Below are 22,246 nucleotides of genomic sequence, written 5' to 3' on the forward strand. Positions count from 1 at the left end.
AAAATGGCATGGAAATACATTAAAAAAAAGATCAAAATACTTATGGAACAAGGACATACTTCAGTCTAAGAAAGTAACCAGACAGAATGGTGAAAAATGGCAATACCAGAAAGCGTAGGGGAAAAAATGTTAGGTACTAGATACCTGCAATGCATATAAAGCCCTCTGTCTCAAATAGTCTGTATTCAGTAGCTGAAGTTCATGGAAGAGTTCAATAAGAAAATGTGGACGAGATTCATTTTGAGAAATCAACGTAGCTACTTCAGAATAAATGGTATCCCGCAAAGCTTCAAACATGGAAAAATCACTCCCAGTTTCTGGAAGATATAAAAGATCAGGAAGTTAATATTGATGAAATACATTCCTGACTATTTCTTTTAACTTGCAACATTACTCTCACCTTTAAATTACTTAAAACACAATTCTATTTCAGAGCTTTTAAAGTAAAATAAAAATCTTAAAATTACCAAGAAAAAAATAATCTTAAAAATATCAAGATATACACTAAATATTTACTAGAGAAATAACATTACTTAGCATTACTTAGAGCAAAGTTATTTCTCAATGGAAAATTTTACACATTTCATAGGAATAATCAGTGGAAATCTTTCAGCACTTGAATGAAATAAGCAAATTGCAAACAATTTTCTTTTTTTGCTAATATGAGTTTTCTTACAGAAAAGGAAATTCGTTTATTTTGTTAATGTTGAGAACTAAATGCTGCCAAGGAAACATACTACTTTAAGGCTTATCTAGTTAGGTCTACTGATTCTCAAATCTCCGCAATCATGCTGTATTGATGAAAAACTGAATTGGTAACTATAACAAAATAGGTCAATTTTACTACAGTGTCTTACTGACACACTCATTATAAGTTGGAGCAAGCAGTGAGGCAAATGAAGCTTTCAGTTTCACAGAATCTAGGCATCACTCTATTATTTAGCAACAATTCTGCTACATGTATTTGTTTATAGCAAAGAATTATCACCCTTAAAGGTATACACTCATACCTTTACTTTTAAGAGCACAAATTAGGAATTGTTCCCATTTTGAGTTCTCTATGAAAAAAAAAAAAATTTCCCAGTGTTCTTCTAACTATCAAATTCTATAAACTTTCTAGAGTAACAGTAGAACCACAAGCAGCTAAATATTCAAGTTCTACAAAAATCAGTGATAAGTTTTCAAGAAAGGGAATTTGAAATGTTGAGTGTTTTAATATATTGCGCTTTCAAATAAACATGCAAAGATCATTAAGATTTTAAAAATTCACTTTTTGCAAGAGAGAAATTTTTAAAATGCAAAGCAAATGTGGTTTAATGAAAAAACTTTCCATTAATTTACTAGGCAAATTAACATCCTCAGGCCTCAATTTCCACAAGTATAAAATAATAAGGGTAATAAATATGTAACTTCCCTATCTTGCCTCAGACATTTATGAGTATAAAATGAAATGATATACTAAAATTCTCTTAGTAGTTTTAAAATATTCAAATGTGCTATGTTACTATAAAAATATTTATTATGAGCAGGAACCAGAACTATCTCTGTAGGAAATCTCTACTTATAGGAAAAATCCAGGTATGAAGATGGGATATCACACAAACTTTCCCAATTTATACACTATATTGTAGTTTGATCAGTTGTTTTAGAAAAAGTTTATTTTAAAGATATAAGAACAAAGCATATTTAATTACCTCTGTATGTGATAAAATTATCACTCTAAATTATATATCAGTAAAGATTAAATTATTCCCGAATAATGAATTATGCCAAACATATGCTTCATCCCTCCCGCCTACAATAGAAAAGTGGAAAGTTTTTGCCAGTTTCTCCTCCTGGACTAAAATGCATTTGTTTAGGCTGGAAAAATCCTTGATCTCAGCCAGATTTCTCTGACTCCATCTTGTTTTTATCCTACTTTCAGAGTTGTTTTCTTTAGGAAGTACCACTGATACATTTAGCTTCCTCCACGCTACGTCCTTGTTTTTTTTGTTTTCTTTAAATTCCCCTAGAGGTTCATACAGGCTTTTCTTTTTTACTCATGTATAGCACAGGAGGCATTAAAGAATATTTACAATTCTAAATCATACAGAACCATGTCTAAAGAAAATTCATAGTTTAAAGACAAAAATAGCATTCTGCAATTTTCCATGATCTTTATTTATCATGGTCTTTGCATGTCATAGTTGCTTTTGTTCAACGGTTTATTTTTTTATACATGTTGACTGGTAAGGAAAAATAAGAACTACAACAGAAGTCATACACAATACTTAACACTGTAAATCAGAGCTAAGAATAAAAATAACTATATTTCTGTTTCTAAAAAATATTAATGTTCGTAAGCATTTAAAGAATACAAGATAAATAACTTCAAATAAAACACAAAATTATAACACCTATTACCTACATGAATGTGTTGGTTATGTTACATACACTAACAGAAAATGAAAATAAGAAAAGCAGCCAATTTTACCAACCAAGTAAAGAATTATAAATGAAAACCTTCAGAATTTAGTAAGTATGAATTCTTTCTCTTTTACCAGCCAAATAACACACACACACTAAACTAAATCTAAAAAAATAATTAGAACAATAAAACTAAGGATTTTTAGGACCAATGGAAGAATTAACAAAAAGTGGACACCAAAACTAAGCAGATTGTTACCTGGCGCTTCATTGCATGCATTTCTGTTAGACTGCTGTAGTATTCTCCTAGCATGTGCTGTAGGAAAGGGCAGACATAAGGATGAACATAAAATGTGTATGAATAGTAAAGACAGGGTCTATAACATGAATAAATGAATGAAAAAAAGAAATAAGCAAATTTCTTTAAAATCGTTTGCCTGAACTGAAATGTTATCCCAAGGTATCGTTTATGCTCTGTTTAAAAATAATCTCTTCAGGGAAAATATCAAAAGATCTGCTATAAACTTGTGTTGATGTGACTGATGACGACTATCATAATAAACTTCTACCATTCACTCTTAGAAGCATACACATCAAAGGGAACCTCCCACAACCCCCGAGGGAGAAGAGGACTGTATATAGTTCAATACTAGCAGCCATATATGCTACAATCTAATGATCATATAACAAAAACTACTATTACTTGCCATAAAGAATTTTAGGGTAATGGTTAAAACTATAAGTCTTTTTAGAAAAGAGGAATATTTATATTATTCAAACATTTTTTTAGTTCACCAAAATTTCATGGTTATATGTTTCTAAGTGACAGTAATAAGATCTGAAGCACTATGACCAACTATCAATTATTTAGGTAACTGACATCTCAGTTATTAAGCCTATCAATTTAGTGCCTTTCTCCAACCTCCACCCAACTGTTTACTGTTTGAAGACATCAGTATTTGACAAAGATAGTGAAAGGAGATGGAAACTACAAAACTTTGGTAAAATGCTAGGGTCGGAACAATAGAATTGATATGTTTGACAAAAGGATCTTGGACTTAACAGGAGACCAGGATTAAAACTTCGGCTCTACCATTTGCTAGCAATACGACCTTGAGGAGGTCATTTCAAAATACGAATAAATGTGATGTTTCTTTTCTGATTACAAAAGTAATAAATACTCATTATAAGTTTTAGAAAATATAGAGGAGTTTAAAGATAATAAAACCACTATTAACATTTTGACGCATTTTCTTCCAGTTTTATTTTTATCCAGATTTTTGTTTAAAATAGTTGGAATCATAATGTTCAGTCAACACCTAAATCCCACTTTCTTCTTTTCACTTTTGTTTCCTTAGGATGGATGCCTACAGGTACTGGGTTAAGGGCACGACTTTTTTCCCCCAAAACTGTACCAGTTTATATTACTGGTCCTTTATGAGCACTGGGAAAAAACAGGCACCCCCTCTGATCATGCTTCCTCATCTGCAAAATGAAAATAAAATGAATTCAAAGGATTATGAGGCTCAAATGAGATGAGTAATTTGTTTAGTTTGTAAACAATAAAGCATACTACAAATGGTAGCTACTATTATCATTTTCACCAAGGGTCTTACTGACAACTGAAAATTTAGAGTCTATATTTACTGCCTCCCTCTCCATATTTCTTTGAGATGTACTTATTCTTTATAAATCAGGGACATGACAGTACTTACTTAAACTAAAATGGCGGCGAATACTTATGACCCCATTCATTCAATAAACACTCACTGAGTGCCTACCATGTGTCACGTTCCATGCTAACATTTAAGATACAAATATGAAAAAATATCGTCTACTGCCAAAGGACTCAAAAAGGTGATACAGACACTTGAACAAGTAAATACTACATAATGTGATACAGGCAACAAAAGAGGTTTACACAGGCTATGACAGAAAAACAAAAAGGAGAAAGGGTAACCTCTCCCAGCTTGGATTTGGATACAATTCCAGAGTTCCAGAATTAAGATTTTATTTAAGAGCCAGCAGAGAAAAAGGCTTACAAAGAGCAAAAAGGACTTGAGGCAGAAAAGACAACTGCTGAGGTGGCTATGGGAAAACTTCAGTTCAGTGCCACTGAAAGAGTCAAGTTCAAGGCATAGGGTGTGAGAAATGAGTCTGGAGAGGCAGGAAGGAATCAAATCTCTGCTGGTCAGGTATGTTACACTGAGGCATCTGGACTTTCTCCTGCAGGCATGGTGAAGGCCAAAGATTTTAAGCAGGGGAACGATGTGATTTTATATCCAACTCTTATTCAGATAATATTTTCAGAATTTCAAATTAGGAGTACCAAATTAATGTCAACTATACTTGTTCATTCAAAATTTTATCAAAATGTATCAAAAGATAGTATCACAATAACAATAAAATATATTTCCAGTTTACACTTCTTGATATCAAGAACTGTGTACTGTAAACTCTACTATAAAACCTTTCACATGATAGAAAAGTGTGATAGATGAATTTTAAGCTTGTTTTAATATAGCTTTTCAAATCTAAGGTGAAGAAGTCCTTAAATTAAAACAAACCAAAAAAGAACATACCTGACGATATTTCTGTAGACCTACTATGTCTTATTACTTTTTCCAGCTGCTCATGATTCTTTCTGCTGAACACTTTCGCTTGAACAGGCGCTTCAGTCTGGGCTGAATGTCTGTTCCTACTTTTGCAAGGTTCACATGTGCTAGACATACTGGCACATTCATACCCTTGAGTAAAAAAAGTGACAGCTGTTATCAGTTGCAACTAACTCAGACTGAAAGGGAAATTGATTTCCATAGTGAAACAGTACAGGTCACTCAATTTAGAATGCTGTGAAGGCCTGGTATAACTAGAAATCAAAATAGTAAATAGTATGTTTCGGAAAAATCTTTGCGATAACCTTTGGAGGCATAGGATAACAGTAATAAATTCTAACACTTCATTGTCCTTCGATATTCATCTCAATGAATATATCCCAACTCAAACTACATGGGAGACCTTATATAACCCAAATTCTCTACTAGACTCCAAGCTAACAATTTTTCAGTATTAGGAAATACAAGAAAGAATCACATCTAATCTATATATGTCCATGATAGACAGAAGAATAAGGGGCATTAAATAATCAGATGTCTGCTTTTGTATACCTTTTGTTTAATATGACTTGGTATAAAGCCTTCCCCACCCATAGGTTATACATATATTCTATTAACTCTTCCAAGTTTTGGTATTAATCTTTTTTTTCCAGTTACTTTTTGGCATCTAGCACAAGGTAGGAATTCAACTTTATTTTGTTCCACATGGATAGTTGGTTACACCTACCCTTTTCCCACTGAATTAAAATGCAACCTTGGTCAATATATTAAATCTCCACATTTATTGGGTTTTACTTCTGGGCATTCCATCTGTTTAACTTATCTATTCCAATGCCACAGAAGTTTTACACTATGTTTAAACACCTGGTAAGACAAGTCCTATCTAGCTTATTTTCTTAGCTATTTTTGGACACTGGTCCTTCCACAGAAGTTTCGAGATCTTTTCCCCCCAATTTCAAAAACAATCCCTGAGGATTCAAAATAGAAACACATTAAAAGTATTTATTAATTTGAGGAGAATTTATTTAAATATTTATTTATATATTTATTTGGCTATGCCAGGTCTTAGCTGCAGCACGGGGGATCGTTGTTGCAGCGTGTGGAATCTTTAGTTGCAATTTTATACATTCTAACTTAAGAACATAGTTATGCTTTTATATTTGCTTAATCTTGTTTCGTGTTCTTCAAAAAATTTTTTATAGATCTAGTACATTTCTTGTTAAATTTATTCCTAAGGATTTTTTGTCCCAGTAGCTTTGGATACTACTATGAAAAGAATACTCCCTGCCACTTCCATTTCCACTGGGTATTACTATGATAGAGAAAAATATTTACACACTTATTTCATAATCTTATTTCATAATTACTTTACTAACTTAGCTAACTTAGGTAGCTATTTTCCAGTGTCTCTCGGGCTAGCTTAGAAAATATATGAAATTTGTTTCCCTCCTTTTCAAATATTTATTCCAATCATTTAATCTTGTCATAATACTTTCCAACCAATGCTAAATAATGATGGTGGTAGAGAGGGAATCCCTGTTAATTCCTAATTTTGATAGAGATATCTCTGGAGTATTTTCATTTACAGTAGTGCTTGTAAGTGGCATCAGCTAACAGCCTTTATTATATTTAAATAACTGCCTCCCTTTCTAGGTGCATTTTCATTAGGAATGACTTAAAATTTTATCTAACCTACCGCTATGATTACATGACTTCTGTCCTGTAATGTGGTTGATATAATCAATTATGTTGACAGATTTCCTGATAATAAATCACGATTACATTTCTGTAATAAACCCTGTTGACAACAGTCTAATATTCTTTTCATATACTGGCAGGTTAAATGTGCTAGTATTTTACTTTTGAATTTACATTAATAGCTGAGATTAAACTACTGCTGTCTTTACTCAACTGTTACCTCTCCTTTTCACCTTCCCTTATATAAAGGTCTCTATCTGATTCATATGTTGTCTCTATAGTTTCCTTCAGATAGGATACACCAGTATCTTCTTTCATCTTGTCAGGTGAAGAGTCTCTTGTCGGAGAGTAGGATTCTGAGTTGTAGTCCCTTTTTGTCCATGAATGGATGTCACTTCACTTCTACTTTTTTAGGTTTTAAGTAAGACTGTCTGATGTCAGTTTGGTTTTTCTCATTATATGTAACTTGTTCTTCCAACCTGGAAGCTTAGAGGATTTCTACTTTTTCCTCGGAATCCAGGAACTGTTATCAGTCTATACACAGGGGTGAAGGGGTGTGTACTTTCTCTCCCTGCCTCCTGGCTGGGCAACAGTCAACTATTTTGATCTGCGGTCTTGAGTCTTTCTTCATTAAAGATTCCCCTTTATTATTTGTTGAATTACTGCCTCTCCACCTTTTTTTTTTTTCTCCTTTAGAACTCCTTGTATATCAGATCTCCAAGATTTGTCCTTAAGCCTCTAATCATTTCTCTCTTTATTTTATCTCTTAGTACTTTTTGCTCTGTGTAATGACATAGTTCTTCCCTTTAATTTTCTAGGCCAGTAATTTGGAACTTAATAGCATTTGTCCTCTTTTTCAAATAATCTAAACATTAAATGTGAAAATCATTTTTTCTAGTTCTAAAGAATTTACGTTATAATTCAATCTGCTTTTTAAAATAATTCAATCTGCTTAAGTATTCTTATCATTTTGCTCAAGTGAGTATTTCCTTCAATAATTCTGTTTTTACTAGATTTTACCTGTTCTAGTGGTCTGCTTCTGTGACTTCTCTCTGGCTGCTGGTCCCTTTTATGTGCACTGTTATGTTCACTGGGTTAGTCCCGACTCTTATCCACCCTTAAGGCTGGACCCAACTGCTGGGCGGCTTTAATGGCAGCATGCCGACAGTGCTTGGAAGCCTCACGCCCACGGTGAAGCAATGGTCTGGTTGGCGAGCTGTCAGCCTCCCATCAAGACAATGAAAAAGGAAGCCTCTCGACTGCTCAGTCTCCTCAGCTGCCAAGGTAAGTGCTTTACCATGTTCAGGGTAGGGAGGATGCCGCCTCTGTTTTCAGTGACACCCTTTCCCATTAGTACTTTGAAGTGGCAAAAGACTGCTACTCCTGGAAGGGAGGGAAGTGCCCTCCCCGTGGAAGGAGGGGTTGCATGGATCTCCTCCAAACAAGTTTTCTCTAAGAACCACAGGGCTCTGATTTTTGCTCACTCTCTGAAAGAGCCAGCAGAACCTAAAGCCTTGCTGCTTATCTCTCTAGATCGCAACGGCTGCTCTGTTAATAACAAATTAGTTCCCAATATACTGTCAAATTATTCTCTGTGATATCCTATCTGGATTCAACTTCCCTTTCTTTCTCTAAGGCCATCATTCAAGTTAGGACTTCATCATCTCATGTTTAGGTTCCTGATTTCTTTGTTGGTCTCTAAGACTCTCAAGCCACTCTCATTCATTCTGCATGAAACTTACCGGAAAAAGAGCCCTGTTGGTTACTTTGGACTATTACATAAAAAGCAATAAAAGGTATGACTGCCAAGAGTAATATGTAAAATGATATAAATGGTAGTACTATTGCTTATTTAATTAACAGCAAACATAGCTCTGAAGAAAATAAAGTATGTTATTCTAACAAGAACATTTATATAAATGAAATTAAGCTTCTAATTGCTGTTACTGAATCATGTGAAAAGTGCTGAATGGATTCTAATCAAAATTAAAATATATATTATGTAGCATACAGAAAATTCTCTTTAGGGAGCCCCCGTAGTGAGAAAAAACAAAAAAATAAAAATCAGTCATCCTCCAAAAAAGCTAAGACTGTGAAGAGAAGCATGCTATAAGTTTTAAGATGCTATAAAAAGAGGGGAAAAAAAACCCCATGGTTTTATATGAGTCCCAATTTTAAAATATCAAGGGCTAGATTTCCAAAGTTAAGGTACTACTGTTGATTAGTTTCTCTTTGGGGCACTTTAATAGTAATCCTCCAGGGAAAGTAGAAGATTTAATGAAAGTCAGTAATACTTCAGAGTAACACTGGCCAGGCCAGCTGATATAACAGTGGCAACAACAACATATGATGGTCATTATTGTAAGGGGGTTATCTCCTGTTTTTCTCAGCACGAGTGGCTGACAGAGCTAGAGCAAACAGTATTTCTAGTTGTGTCTCCATTACAGGGAAACAGCTCAGCCACAGCACCCTGGAGACCTTCCACGCACCCACACAGGCCACACCGGGAAGGACTGAACCGTCGCTGAATCTAAGTCTTGGCGGAAGGCCTTACGATTTTCCTCTTTCCCCTGAAAGGCTGTCATGAGAGAACTTCTCATCTCCTCCTGGGCTCTGATGAAAACATGAGACCGGTTCGCCTCACCCCCTGAGGGTACATCTCCATTCTCTACCGTGGCTTAGCTACAGCACAGCATTGGCTCCTAGGCTACAGGGTGCCCCACCACTCATGATGCAACTATCATCTGGCCCCTTCTGTTTCAGCATCGCCCTTGTGGTGAGTGGCATAAGGGACACAGGGAGCTGGCACCTTTGGCCACCCTTCCTTTCTCTGACTTCATTAAATAATAAACTCTGAATCTAAAAAGGGCCATATCTGTCAGGGCTTATCTTGCCTAATGCTAGACATGCATTTTATCTCAAGCTTCATTAGTGAGCAAGAAGAGTGGGGGAAGAAAGCAACGAAAAGACTCAGGGCCAGGAGGAACCCGGAAGTCAGCATACTGAGGACCATCTAGACTATGTGCTTCTACTCCTCTCCAATAACATCAAAAGAGGAAATGGGCCTGGTAGAGCGTAGCCAAATTATGGGTCTGTTAACCAAGTTATATGTCTGATAACTCAAGTACCCAGCAAGGCAAGAAGTCATGCTCAACTCATAAAGTCTGAATTTGAACTGAAGCTTAAAAGATAATTAGCACATAATTTGTAAAATCTTACTTTGCATGCAATAATATGTATCTTTACATATAAAGACCTTCTAAAGATTACCATCATTGGTACATTACCATCATGTGAAAAAAAGTTAAATGAAGATTTAGCATGCTACTTCTGAAAGACTGTCAACATGCACAGAAAACATAGAAACAGCTCAAATTTGGAACAGTATAATTGGCTGTACTATATCTTTTAAGACAGCAACTTAAGTCCCACTGTGCTGGCCTATTTGCCATATCCTATTTCCTTCCCCAGTTCTCTCATCTTCTCTTCTTGCTTCACCCTGACTCTACATTACTTTTCCTATTGTTACTACAATTTGGAATGCTTCCCAATCTTCCCTCCATCGACCTCCATTCCTACTTCCTTTAAGACACAGTAAACATTCTTTCTTCTAAGAAATCATGGCTATCCTTATCCCACAAAGAGAACAAAAGCAACATCAATTAGTGGTCTAGCTCAGCACTTCTCAGACTTTAATGTGCATGTATTCGTATTAAAACATCTGGAATCTTGCTACTATGCAAACTGAGAAACAGTGCGTACTGATTCAGCCGGTATGAGGTGGGGCCCAAGAGCCTGCATTTCTCATAAGCTCCCAGACGATGCGGATGCTGCTTGTCCGCGGCTCACATGCTGCGTAGCAAGGACTTGGCTCATTTGATTTTGCTACATATTATTTTGACTCTGCATATATTAGTTCGGTTCTGCTATCAGGTCTTTTATCTTTGTGTGTGCACCTTAAAGTGGAGCTCCCACTAACAGATGGTCTTAAAGCCCTCTTGAACAAATGTGAATGTGCATTTTTGGCAAGTATTTTTATACTTAAGTATGAAAAAAGACAGCAAATAGATCAGAAGGCCAATCTTTGCCTTGAAGTAAAAGAAAAGCTGAATTGTATATCTGGAACCATAATTCTTCAGAATAAAGGGGTTTCAAAAATACAAATACACCAGGATTTCTAGGCTCAGGCAGACATGGCCGTATGTTGGCTGAGTGCCCTCTAAGACCCTGCTACTCAAACTGGAGTCCACAGACTGCACTGTCAGTGCTGACCAACAATGCACGGGAGAGCTTGTTAGAAATGCAGACTCTCAGGTCCCTCCTCAGACTGACTGAATCAGACTCTGACTTTAAGCAAGATTCCCAAGGAGATCCGCATGAAACATTATAAAGTTCAAGAAGCACTGCCCTAGCACACTCAAAATAACCAGCTGAATGAGAGAATGCTGGGATCACAAATGTTAGTTTCTTTCCATTTACTCATATGACAAAAAGCATTCTGTTGGAGCAACTACGTCAATAAGAAGTTCAGAGTTACCCAGAGGGCCTCTCTCAAAATGGTCACTATCTACTTAAATCTTCTCTAGTGGCACCAAAAGTGACCATGGAGAAGGCATCGTAGTTGTATTTTCATTCATTTGAATGGTTTCAGATCACTAATCTACTAAGTAATCAGCTCCTCCCAAATCTACGTAACTGAAAAAGGATTTCAAGGATGACAATGTGTATGCTGAGAAAACTGTTGCCCCTGTTCAGGTTCGCTTGTTTAACGATGAAATCAGAGCCTTCGCATGGGAGCAGGAGTAGGAGCCCAGGACTTCAGGGAACATGAGGTACCGAAATGGAAGAAAATATATACACGTATTCTTTGTCACATCCATACTTTTCATCAGATTTTTCAAGGGTTCCATTATCCAAAGATGGCTGAGATGAACGCTGCCAAAGCTTACACGTGGATTTTTAACTGCAGAGTGTCCCAGGACCTTTACTACACTTATAGTGTATTGTGAGCTTCCAGGAGAGGAAGTTAGTGGGTGCAGTGAATTTTCACAATTTTCTGATTATAAGCCTAGAATATTTTGCTCTTAAGCACCAAATACCATCTCCTTGAAGGCAGAACAACCTTTCAGGGCCACAGCCAAAGTGTCCCTTGCAAACTGGAAGGAGCATCCTTTAACTACAATATTCCAGAGTTTAGCTAGTAAATCAATTTTTAACCTAGTGTTAGACTTCAGTAAGTTCTTCAAAAATCATAAAAAATCTGTTTTTTAAAAAAGTGGCATGCAGTGAACACTATAAAGAGAACTCTGATATTATACTCAATGACAAGATTCAATAAAATATAGATTAATGTTTTCTCCTATTAACTAAGGTTCAGTTCCTGAAGGACTAAGAGCAAACCTGTTCTAAAAGTGACTTCATCTACATGATATTCAAAGATTGCAAAGTAGTCAGAGGCCCACATTTCTTTAAATGAATCCACCGCGGATCTAGCCAGAAGTCATGAACAAAGTCTTGCACGTAATATTAAACGAGAGAACAGTAAAAGTTCCGAGCTCATAGGAACCACATACATAGTAAGAAGTTTTAAGAGGCACAAAAAAGAATAAATGCCATGTTTTAAAATACCTACACCATTAAACCCTATTTGATAGATTTTATTTAAAAAGTTCTCAAAGGTAACTAAAAATGACTTTGCTCAGGTGGGTCTACAACAGTGCCTCCTCATCAGTCACGCCGAAATGATACTCGCCAACATGTGAGAGTGAGGGTGCCAACATTTATGTTCATCAAGTCAACAAATTGCAGTACTTACCAGTATTTTTAACTCTGCTTTTCAGCTGAGTAGAATGCCTCTTCTTACTCTTTGATTTGGGAGTTTTATCTTTAGATGCCAGGCTGGCCTGTGCAGATGCTTTTCTTGACTTGAATGTTTTAGTTACTGTTGTTGGATCTACTGGGTCAGGCATACTGCTAAAGCTTTCTAACGACTCTTCATCAAATTGGCGTCTTCTCCTACTGGTATCTAATTGATTTTTGCGATGACTATTTGTTGTTTTCTCTACAGACACTGCAAATCCAGTCTTGAGAAATGGTTTTTCTACTTCACCTTCTTGGTCATATAACCATGGTGTCCTACTGTTCTCCACCTCCTCTTCGGGCTGTTTTTGATTCCTTACCAATGAAAATAAGTTTTTATATATTACAATGATATATTTCTATATCTACTGAAAACTCCAGATATACTTAATTTATAGTCTACTAGTAGATTCAGGTAAATAAAAACTGTCAACAGGCTATAAAAATATTCCCACAAAATACACATTAAAAATGAAAATATTACACAGGCTAAGGTACTAAATTACTTTAAACTTTAATTTTATACCTTTCTCACTAAACCATTTTCACTAGTGAGACTTTCAAACCAAAGATCCAGCATTCATGATGGAAAGAGTGGGAAGGTAAGATCAAGGGAGGATGGAACATACAAGGAAAAAACAAAAAACTTAAAGAAACAACTGAAAAAGAACCACAGTAAAAAGTTTGGAAACATACATGGATCTGTGTCACCTAAAGCAGTTCAAGTATAACCAGAATCTGGTGAAAACAACTGGCCATGTAACTAGTAATTTATTTCTCTGCATATTAAGTCTTGTTTAGCTCTGTTAGCTTAGTGTCATTTTCCAAATTTTATCTGCTAAACATTGGCATCCCTTAATATGTTAATAGGTATTCACTGGTTATCTAAATCTGGGAAAAAATATGCAAAACAAAGTTAAACAGGTCTGCAGTACTTCTCAGAACTTTCTATATGCCAATGTGTTTTATAAATGTCTTCGAAGGGAACATAGTGAACACGTTGTCTGCAACTTTTTATTACAGAACCTGACATGGACAACAGAGTTCCTAAGAATATAATTTGGGAGACATTGATCTATAGGGATTAATTCAAGACAAAGATTAGCAAACCTATAGTTTACATGCCAAATTCAGCTTGTTGCCTGTTTTTTTGTATGGCCTGAGAGCTATGAATGATCTTTATATTCTTAAATCGTTGAAAAAAAAAATTAAAAGGAGAAATATAGTTTATGAGACATGAAAATTACATAAAATTCAAATTTCACTGTCCATAAATCAAGTGTTCTTGGAACACAGCAACTTATCTGTTTATATATTGTTTATAAATGCTTCTGTGCAAAAATGGCAGAGATAAATGGTTATGACAGACACTATGGCCTGCAATATTTACTACGTAGTCCTTTATAGGAAAAGTTTTCTGACCCGAGCTAACAACTACAATGTTTCATCTGACCTCTTTGTTATCTCCAGCCATTTAATTCAGGGAACCTATAATAGCTGAAATTTTGGAAAGAGATGAGGTCTAATCTGAAGTAGGTCTAATATCTAAAATAATAATACCCAGATGCATCTTTTTTTTTTTTTTACTACCAATTACATGTAAACTATAGATAATAATGAAGTAGGGACCTTCCATTAGGAAGGCCATTCACTAAAGCTTTGAATAAATGTTTATTGCTTGTGATGGAGATTCATTCAACCACCATTTCTCAATGTCAGTTGACCACTAAACACTGTTTTAGGCTCTGACAATAGAATACTTTCACAGAGTAACACAAGACTTAGTAGGAAAAAGAGGTTAGTGCAGATAAGAAAAGGAGTCAACAAGGTCAGGGAGGTCTACCACAGGATTCCTGGAGGTGAAAGGTGAACACGAAGTTGAATTCTAAGAATTTTTGGTTAATTAAGTAAAAAACAAAACCAAAATGTTCATGATTTAACAATTAAACTGTCAAAATGCTAATTTAAGAGGCTGAGACATGCCCACACACATAACTAAAGGGAGAAGTAATGTGACCTATATATTTATAAAGGGATAGGAAAAACAAAACCATAGAGATACTTCTGACAGAACAAGCATTAGGCTCAACTGACCTCTGATTTTTCATCCTTTTAAAAAGTTTTTCTGAAGTAAATAACAACAATAAAAAGGCTATAATCTTTTTACCAGCGGGCTATCAAAATCATTTTCTGGATTAAAACAATCATTAAAAACATTATTTATCGAGCCATAAAAATGCTTTAGAGAATGATTAACCTGAGCCAATCCAATGAGTCTTTCACACACTATTTGGGTCAAAATTGTAATTGGGAAGATTATCGTATTAAAAAATAATAAATGTGAGAAACAGAGAGAAAAAGGAATCCTGACTATGTATCACTAAAACTTCCTTGGCAAAAGTTGTTTTTATAACCTAATAGTACTCAATATTACATTTGGATGGGCCTTAGGAACTTACTCTAATCAGGGGCTATGAATCAAACAAAGGAGCCATCACTTTGTAACAACTATCTTCCAGCAGTTAATATTAGTTTCTATTTCTAAATCAATGAACAGTGAACTGGTATAACCTTAAAGATAGATATCAAATCAAGGCCAAAGACACTCTATGGATTAGGTCATATCCTTCCAAAATGAACCTCACAGGACACCCTGATCAAAACTCTGAACCGCTCTTGTACCAGGGTTAGCAGCAGGTATACGCCTGAGTGACATCTGGTAAGATGTCAAAACTTCACATTCCCAACACTATCGAGTCAGACAATCACAAACATCCTCCCTAATTACATTCTCAAATTACAGATAATTAGATGTAGTCACAAAGTGATGTTTAAGCAAATAATGGATTATGTTTACAATCAAGTACCTTTGTTTTTCTGCTCCAACAGAAGAACTACTTTCAAAAGGTTTTGGAAAAGCCATGTATTCTGTTTTCCCTGAAGGATTCTGGGCTAATGGTTGCTGCTGTTCAGTGGGTGTAGAAATATTTTGAGAAAAATCTCCAAAATTAGAAGGAAATAAAGGGCTGAAATTCATACCTAATAAATAAAAACAATGGGTAAGACAACAATAAAGAAGCACCTTTAGCCTTAAAATGAAATTAGAAAATAGTTTTAATTAAATATGCCATTCAAATCCACCAAAAGAAAAATCTGTGATTAAAATAAAGTAACACTCATTTATTCAATCACTGTTTTACAACTCAGTCAGCTATGTTTTCAGCATTGGTGATTCAAAGATAAATACGGATCCCCAACCCCTTAAAAGCTAAAAGTTAGCAAAAATAATGCTTGATATTTATCAGAGTATTACTGGGTACAAGGCTCTACTGTAGGCACGTTACATGTTACTTCATTTAATGCTCAAAACAACACTGTGAAATAGGTATTATATTCATTTTACTAGTGAGAAAATAGGTTTAGCTATCGAATGCCTAGTAAATGAAAGAGCAGGTTAGATCTCGGGTCTGCATGGCTCCAAAGCTTAGGTTCTTTACACTCTACGTAGGAAGTAAAATATAATCACATACTTAATATATAGCGCTGTAACAGAGATATTTACAAATGGCTACTTACAACTTGGGGGAGAAGGGGATCAGGGAGGGTTTCACAAAACTGAACTAGGTTGACTGTGAAGAACGAACAGTCTTCGTACAGGGCTGGCATGGGTATAAGGCATATTATGACAAAAAGGAACTGCATGTGCAATTTCTTATATTATTTGTTACTTAAATGCCTACTCAAAAAACATCTGCTGGGACTTCCCTGGAGGCGCAGTGGTTAAGAATCCGCCTGCCAATGCAGGGGACACGGGTTCGAGCCCTGGTCTGAGAAGATCCCACATGCCGCGGAGCAACTAAGCCCGTGCGCTGCAACTACTGAGCCTGCGCTCTAGAGCCTGTGCTCCGCAACAAGAGAAGTCACCACAGTGAGAAGCCTGCGCACTGCAACAAAGAGTAGCCCCCGCTCGCCGCAACTAGAGAAAGCCTGCAAGCCGCAACGAAGACCCAATACAGACAATAAATAAATAAATAAATAAAATTTTTTAAAAAGTCTGCTGCCAATATTAATCCACACCTAAGAACTAAAAACCTTGTTAAATTGTTTAACACCATTGCTTTTATAATCCTGTTAAGAAAATACACTGTATCTGTGGATATTTATATTCACAAAGCCCTCCCAACCCTTTTCCTCTTCCTATATTCTCTGGCAAACACCTTCAACTCCTCTCCCTTCATGACTCACCTCACCTAACTGATCATTCTACCTCCAGAATGTCTTTAAAATTACTCCTTTTTCTTTACCGCTACTGCCGATGCCTCAGGTCGAGCTGTCATTCCTTCCCTGCTGTTACTGCACTAGCCTTCCACTCACCATCTATACCCTTAGCGCCTTCCCTCCAATCTCAATCAACACTATCACTAGTGTCATCTTTTTAAAAGATAAACCTCATGCTATTCCTCTGGATTAGCAGGATTCCTCAAAATCCTCCAATGGCCCCTCTAGTAAGCAGCAGAAAGTCTAAGCTTCTTTGCACAGCACAAAGGCCTCCACTGCTCTCCAGCCACATCAACCACCCTTCCCCTGCCATGGCCCTAAACACGAGCCATACTTCATGACCTCTAAATTCCCTAAGTAATATACTGTTCCATTGCTTTGTAACTCTAAGTGGTTCCATTAATCAGAAAGTCCTTTCCCTTCTAATCTCCCTGGAAAAAAATTATATTCATTCTTTAGCTTTAATATCACTTTCTCTAGAAAAAAAGCGATTTGCTGATAATATCTTGCCCCAAGGAAAAGGAGGCCATTCACCTCATCTGCACCACTGCTACAGCACCCATGGCAAAGCACTAAGCATTTATTAGCATTCTTAGCTTCTTCACTAGACTCTAAATTCCTTAAAGCATCAGGCTTACCATCTTTGAATCCCAGTCATTTATATAGTGTCTGGCACATAACAGGTACAGAAAAAGTCTGAATAAAAGCCTAAACTAAGTAAAAGTAAATATAAGCCTAAACCAAACACCTTTACTCTAGTGGTATATCTCCCTACTAAGACACAAAGCTCCTCTACAAGAGCGTTGCCTTATTCACCTCTCCTCTCCTAATATTTTACACAGTGCCTGATGTACAGCAGCCAGTAGACAGGTTAATTCCCTTTCTCCTTGATAAATAGTTGTTGAATAATTCAAAGGTAAAAGACTAAGCAATCATTCATAATTTACTTAATTTCATTAGCAACCACATTCAGTTTAAGCGTTCACTACAAAGAATCAATGTAGAAAAGAGTTTATAACTTTCTTTGCAAACATTTTCTACCACTCCAAAAGGGACTGATAAAAATCCATGAAATAGACGAATGTTATTCTCAAACACTCTGCATTTATTTATTTTCATTTAAGTTTTCAGCCACTTACCTGGTGCAAATGATGAAAAATTAGTAAACCCCGGTAGGTTGAACAGATTTACAGGCTGTGCTGGAAAGCTGAAAGGACAAAATAAACTGGGAGAAGGAGGGTGTGATGCACTACTGACTCTTTCCTTGCTTCCAGGATTTTCTGGATGATTTTGTTGGCGCATAAGTTCATTTAGCATTTGCTTCAACCTGTAAAAATTTAAGGAGTCAGTAATTTAAAGATCAGTTATATTACCATCTATGTAAAGTACATCCAGAAAGAATATATGTAAGACATGATTCAACAGTATGTGGAACAAACTGACTGCTCTGATGTTTACTACAACAAATATCTGCTTGTCCTGCATGCTTAGTTCAGTAACTTAGCCTTTACAACAAGAACTGCGCTTAGCACTTCTAACAGATAGTAGGCATAATTACAACAAACTCATTGTTTATATTGCTGTTTACAGCTTTACTGAGGTATAATTTACACACTATACAACCTACTTAAGGTAAGTGTAAAGTTGAGTACTATAAAATTTTTTTAAAAAGTCAGGTCCACAGTATGAAAAAGGAACATTGAACAAAATCTCTGCTTATAAAATTCTCAGGTGCCAGAGAATATTCGAAAATGATACTTGGCTCATGCCCTTTTCTTCCAGAAGGTAACTGTAAAACTCTTGCTCAGTTTTAGCACTTACTATACACTCTCACTACTTCTAAGAAACAGATTACCTTTGTACATTATTCTGTTGCCATGTTAGCTGGGTATAGCACTGGTTCAACTGGTGCATTATAAGGTGTACTTGAGGAGATGCAACATTGCTGGGCATAACACTGTAAGGGCCCGTGAGAAGAGTTTGTAGCAGACAAGATAGAGTCTGTGGAAAGAAAATTTTTGGAATAGTTACCGATGACATGAGAAAAACGTGTACTGCTTCAAAAACAAGATAAAAAAATTCTACTTTACCTGCTGGTCTTGCATCAAAGTCTGACAAATATTGACACTGAAATCAAGTTGTTTCTTTAGCTGATTGATTTGTTCTTGCCACTGTTCTTTCTCTTCTACATAAGAGAGTTCTGACACCCAGCGAAGGTTTTCCTGACGCTGCATGCTGATATTCTGTTGTCTTGTCCTGGCTAAAGGACGATAATTTCCATCTGCTGAAAAAGGGCGATTGTTCTTCCACCTAACACAAGATTTAAAGCATTAGGTCATCTTATGTAATTATTTGGTTTTTAAAATCTGGCAATAAACCTTGATACCCTGGTCCATACACCTGTATTCTCTTCACAGGACTTAAAATGTATGGAAAATAGAATGAGAAAAATTCTGGATTTCTAGTCTTATACAATTTCATTTTTCATTCCTTTTGAATCTTTTTTCATTTATGTTTTACCGAGAAGTGTCTATATAATTCTGTATTCTTCAAAATGAAAACAGTTATGGGACTTCCCTGGTGGCACAGTGGTTAAGACTCCACGCTCCCAATGCAGGGGGCCTGGTTCGATTCCTGGTCAGGGAACTAGATCCCACATGCATGCAGCAACTAAGAGTTCGCACGCCACAACTAAGGGGCCCGCGTGCCGCAACTAAGGAGCTGGCGAGCTGCAACTAAGGAGCCCACCTGCCGCAATTAAGACCCAGTGCAACCAAATAAATATTAAAAATAGAGAAAGTTTGCCATTAAAAAAAAAAAAGAAAATAGTTATAGTTATTATACCACGAGCATTTTTCCACTCTTCATGCTTTAAGCTTAGCTACATAACATTCCATCAAGTGGAATTACTTAACCATCTTTTATACATGAAATATTTTTCAGTTATAAATAAAAATGTAGTAAATATTTTTGTTGATAGATCTTTTTCACTATGATTTTTATTTTTGCTTAATTCCCCAAAACAAGAGTGAAGATCAAAGCTTATCAATCTTGATCTTATCTAGCTGGAATCTATCTCAACGACAGTACTCTTGTGATACAATAAATATCATATTTGGGGCTTCCCTGGTGGCGCAGTGGTTGAGAGTCTGCCTGCCAATGCAGGGGACACGGGTTCGTGCCCTGGTCTGGGAAGATCCCACATGCCGCGGAGAAACTAGGCCCGTGAGCCACAGCTGCTGAGCCTGCGCGTCTGGAGCCTGTGCTCCACAACAGGAGAGGCCGCAATAGTGAGAGGCCCGCGCACCGCGATGAAGAGTGGCCCCCACTTGCCACAACTGGAGAAAGCCCTCGCACAGAAACAAAGACCCAACACACCCAAAAATAAATAAATAAATTAAAAAAAAAAAAAATCATATTTGGTCTTTGTCTCAGGTTCCCAGCACAGAGCTCCTAAAGCTCTTGGCCATCTCCTGAGTGACGACTGTCTTTTGTTATTCATAATGAGCGCCTTCTGGTCAGGCCCTAGTTAGCTTCATGATGAGGGCTAGTCACCAGAAAAACCAACCAGGTGTTGGGGGCTGGAACTTTTAGCCCCACCCCCCAACTTTCACGGAGGGAGACTGAACTTTGTCCTCAATGGCCAGTGATTTAGTCAATTCTGTCTATGTAAAGAAACCTCCCTAACAACTCCTCAACAAGGTGGTTAGGACAGCTTCCGGGTCATGAACACGGTGAAGTGCTGGGAGGCTGGTGTGCCCAGAGAGGGCATAAAAGCTCTGTGCCCCTCCCCAACCCATCCCTGGCCCTGCACATCTCTTTCACTTAGTTGTTCTTGAGTAGTATCTTTCATAAGAAGTCAGCAAACAGAAGTATTTTCCAGAGTTCTATGAGTTATTTTAGCAAATTATGGAACCTGAAGAGGGGCTGTGGGAACCGCCACATATGTCGCCAAGTCAGACAGAAGTGTGGGTGCCCTGAAGACTCGAGACTTTAAAGCGGCATCGAAAGTGAGGGCACTCTTGTGGGACTGAGCCTCTTAACTTGTGGGCTCTGCCCTGACTCCAAGTAGTTAGTGGTGGAATTAAATTACATTGTAGGACACACAGTTGGTTCAGAGAACTGAAGAACTGCTTGGAGTCAGAAAGACCTGAGACTCTTCAAATCAAGCAAAAAATTAAAACAGTGAAACTAACCTATTTTTAGTTTCCTTTACATTATAAGAGTTATGATTTGCACTGTTAGGAGGATACACAGCAAAGTTATCATTGGAACTGGCATCTTGCTCCTCCTCTTCCTCTTCTTCATCTGTCCGAACAACTGCTTCAGAAAGGTAACCATCTTCATCTCCTTCTTCATCTAGTGCACACTGGGTAGAACCTCCCCAAGTTGCCATTGTTCTAGAGATTAAGAGACAAAACACATGAGATCATTCTGGAGATGAGCTAAATACTTTACCGCCTATTATGTACCAGACACTGTACCAAAAAAAGAAAAAAAAAAAAAAAATCACTGTACCAAAAAAAGTGTATGTATATATGTGTGTATATATATATATATATATATATATATATATATGTATATGCATATGTGTGTGTACATAAAATTTCATTTAGTCATAGTAACTATGAGATGGATGGTACTCTCCAACTGCTGTTATAATCTGTTTACGCTACCTTCCAGAAAACAATTCTTCATATAAATTAAACTAGTAATCATATCCCCTGGAACTTATTCCTAAACTAAACCCCTCTCAACTTTCAACTTTTCCTTGAGTCACAGTTTTCTAGATCAGAGTTATCCAGTAAAACTTTCTGCAATAGTAGTAATAATCCATATCTGTGCTGTCCAATAGAGTAGCCATTAAGTACACATGACTAATGAGCACCTAAAATGTGGCTGGTGTGACAGAGAAAATGAATTTTTAATTTTATTTAACTTTAAATAGCCACCTATATTTAGTGGCTGCCGTACTTGAAAGCACAATTCTAGACCCATGGTTCTCAAACCTAGATGTTTAACAAAACAATATAAAGAACTTTTTTAAAGTATAGATGTGTGGTACACAGAACACAATAAAATATTAAAGACATAGTTTGATCAATAAAATTCATGTTGGCACTCCAAGAACAGGAATAGTTCTTTTATGAGTACGAAAGAGCGTAAGGTTTAGTGCAATGTTGCAGAAATGCCATCTGACACCAAAAGATTAGGTCATAACAAATGTGGATTTCAAAATTTTAGATCTGAATACTACTATAAAGATAAGTAATTAACTGATCTTATAGATAACCAATTCTTTTAGAAATAGTCTAAATATGGAAATTTCAAACATAAATCCTAAAAACTGAATGTTTTATACAATAAAATGTTTTCAAATTCTTAGGAAA

At 36.4% G+C, this 22,246-nt stretch overlaps 1 protein-coding gene across 22 annotated transcripts in view; it reads right to left on the reverse strand.

Moving 5' to 3' along the window:
- Positions 1 to 22,246, reverse strand: part of PCM1 (pericentriolar material 1) — an 88,450-nt gene that overhangs the window by 25,528 nt on the left and 40,676 nt on the right. For 12 of the 22 annotated variants that reach the window (XM_059909755.1, XM_059909762.1, XM_059909760.1 and 9 more), the window contains 9 exons: positions 21,053 to 21,256; positions 18,947 to 19,166; positions 18,712 to 18,857; positions 17,996 to 18,183; positions 15,446 to 15,617; positions 12,535 to 12,893; positions 4,989 to 5,153; positions 2,666 to 2,722; positions 145 to 317 (listed from right to left, as the gene is read on the reverse strand). In XM_059909755.1, the coding sequence (XP_059765738.1) occupies positions 145 to 317; positions 2,666 to 2,722; positions 4,989 to 5,153; positions 12,535 to 12,893; positions 15,446 to 15,617; positions 17,996 to 18,183; positions 18,712 to 18,857; positions 18,947 to 19,166; positions 21,053 to 21,256 (1,684 nt within the window). The remainder of the gene's footprint in view (positions 1 to 144; positions 318 to 2,665; positions 2,723 to 4,988; positions 5,154 to 12,534; positions 12,894 to 15,445; positions 15,618 to 17,995; positions 18,184 to 18,711; positions 18,858 to 18,946; positions 19,167 to 21,052; positions 21,257 to 22,246) is intronic. The other 10 variants (XM_059909764.1, XM_059909763.1, XM_059909761.1 and 7 more) reach the window with 2 other exon arrangements.

The sequence above is a fragment of the Balaenoptera ricei genome, chromosome 21 (assembly GCF_028023285.1).
Source record: "Balaenoptera ricei isolate mBalRic1 chromosome 21, mBalRic1.hap2, whole genome shotgun sequence".
Lineage (NCBI taxonomy): Eukaryota > Metazoa > Chordata > Mammalia > Artiodactyla > Balaenopteridae > Balaenoptera > Balaenoptera ricei.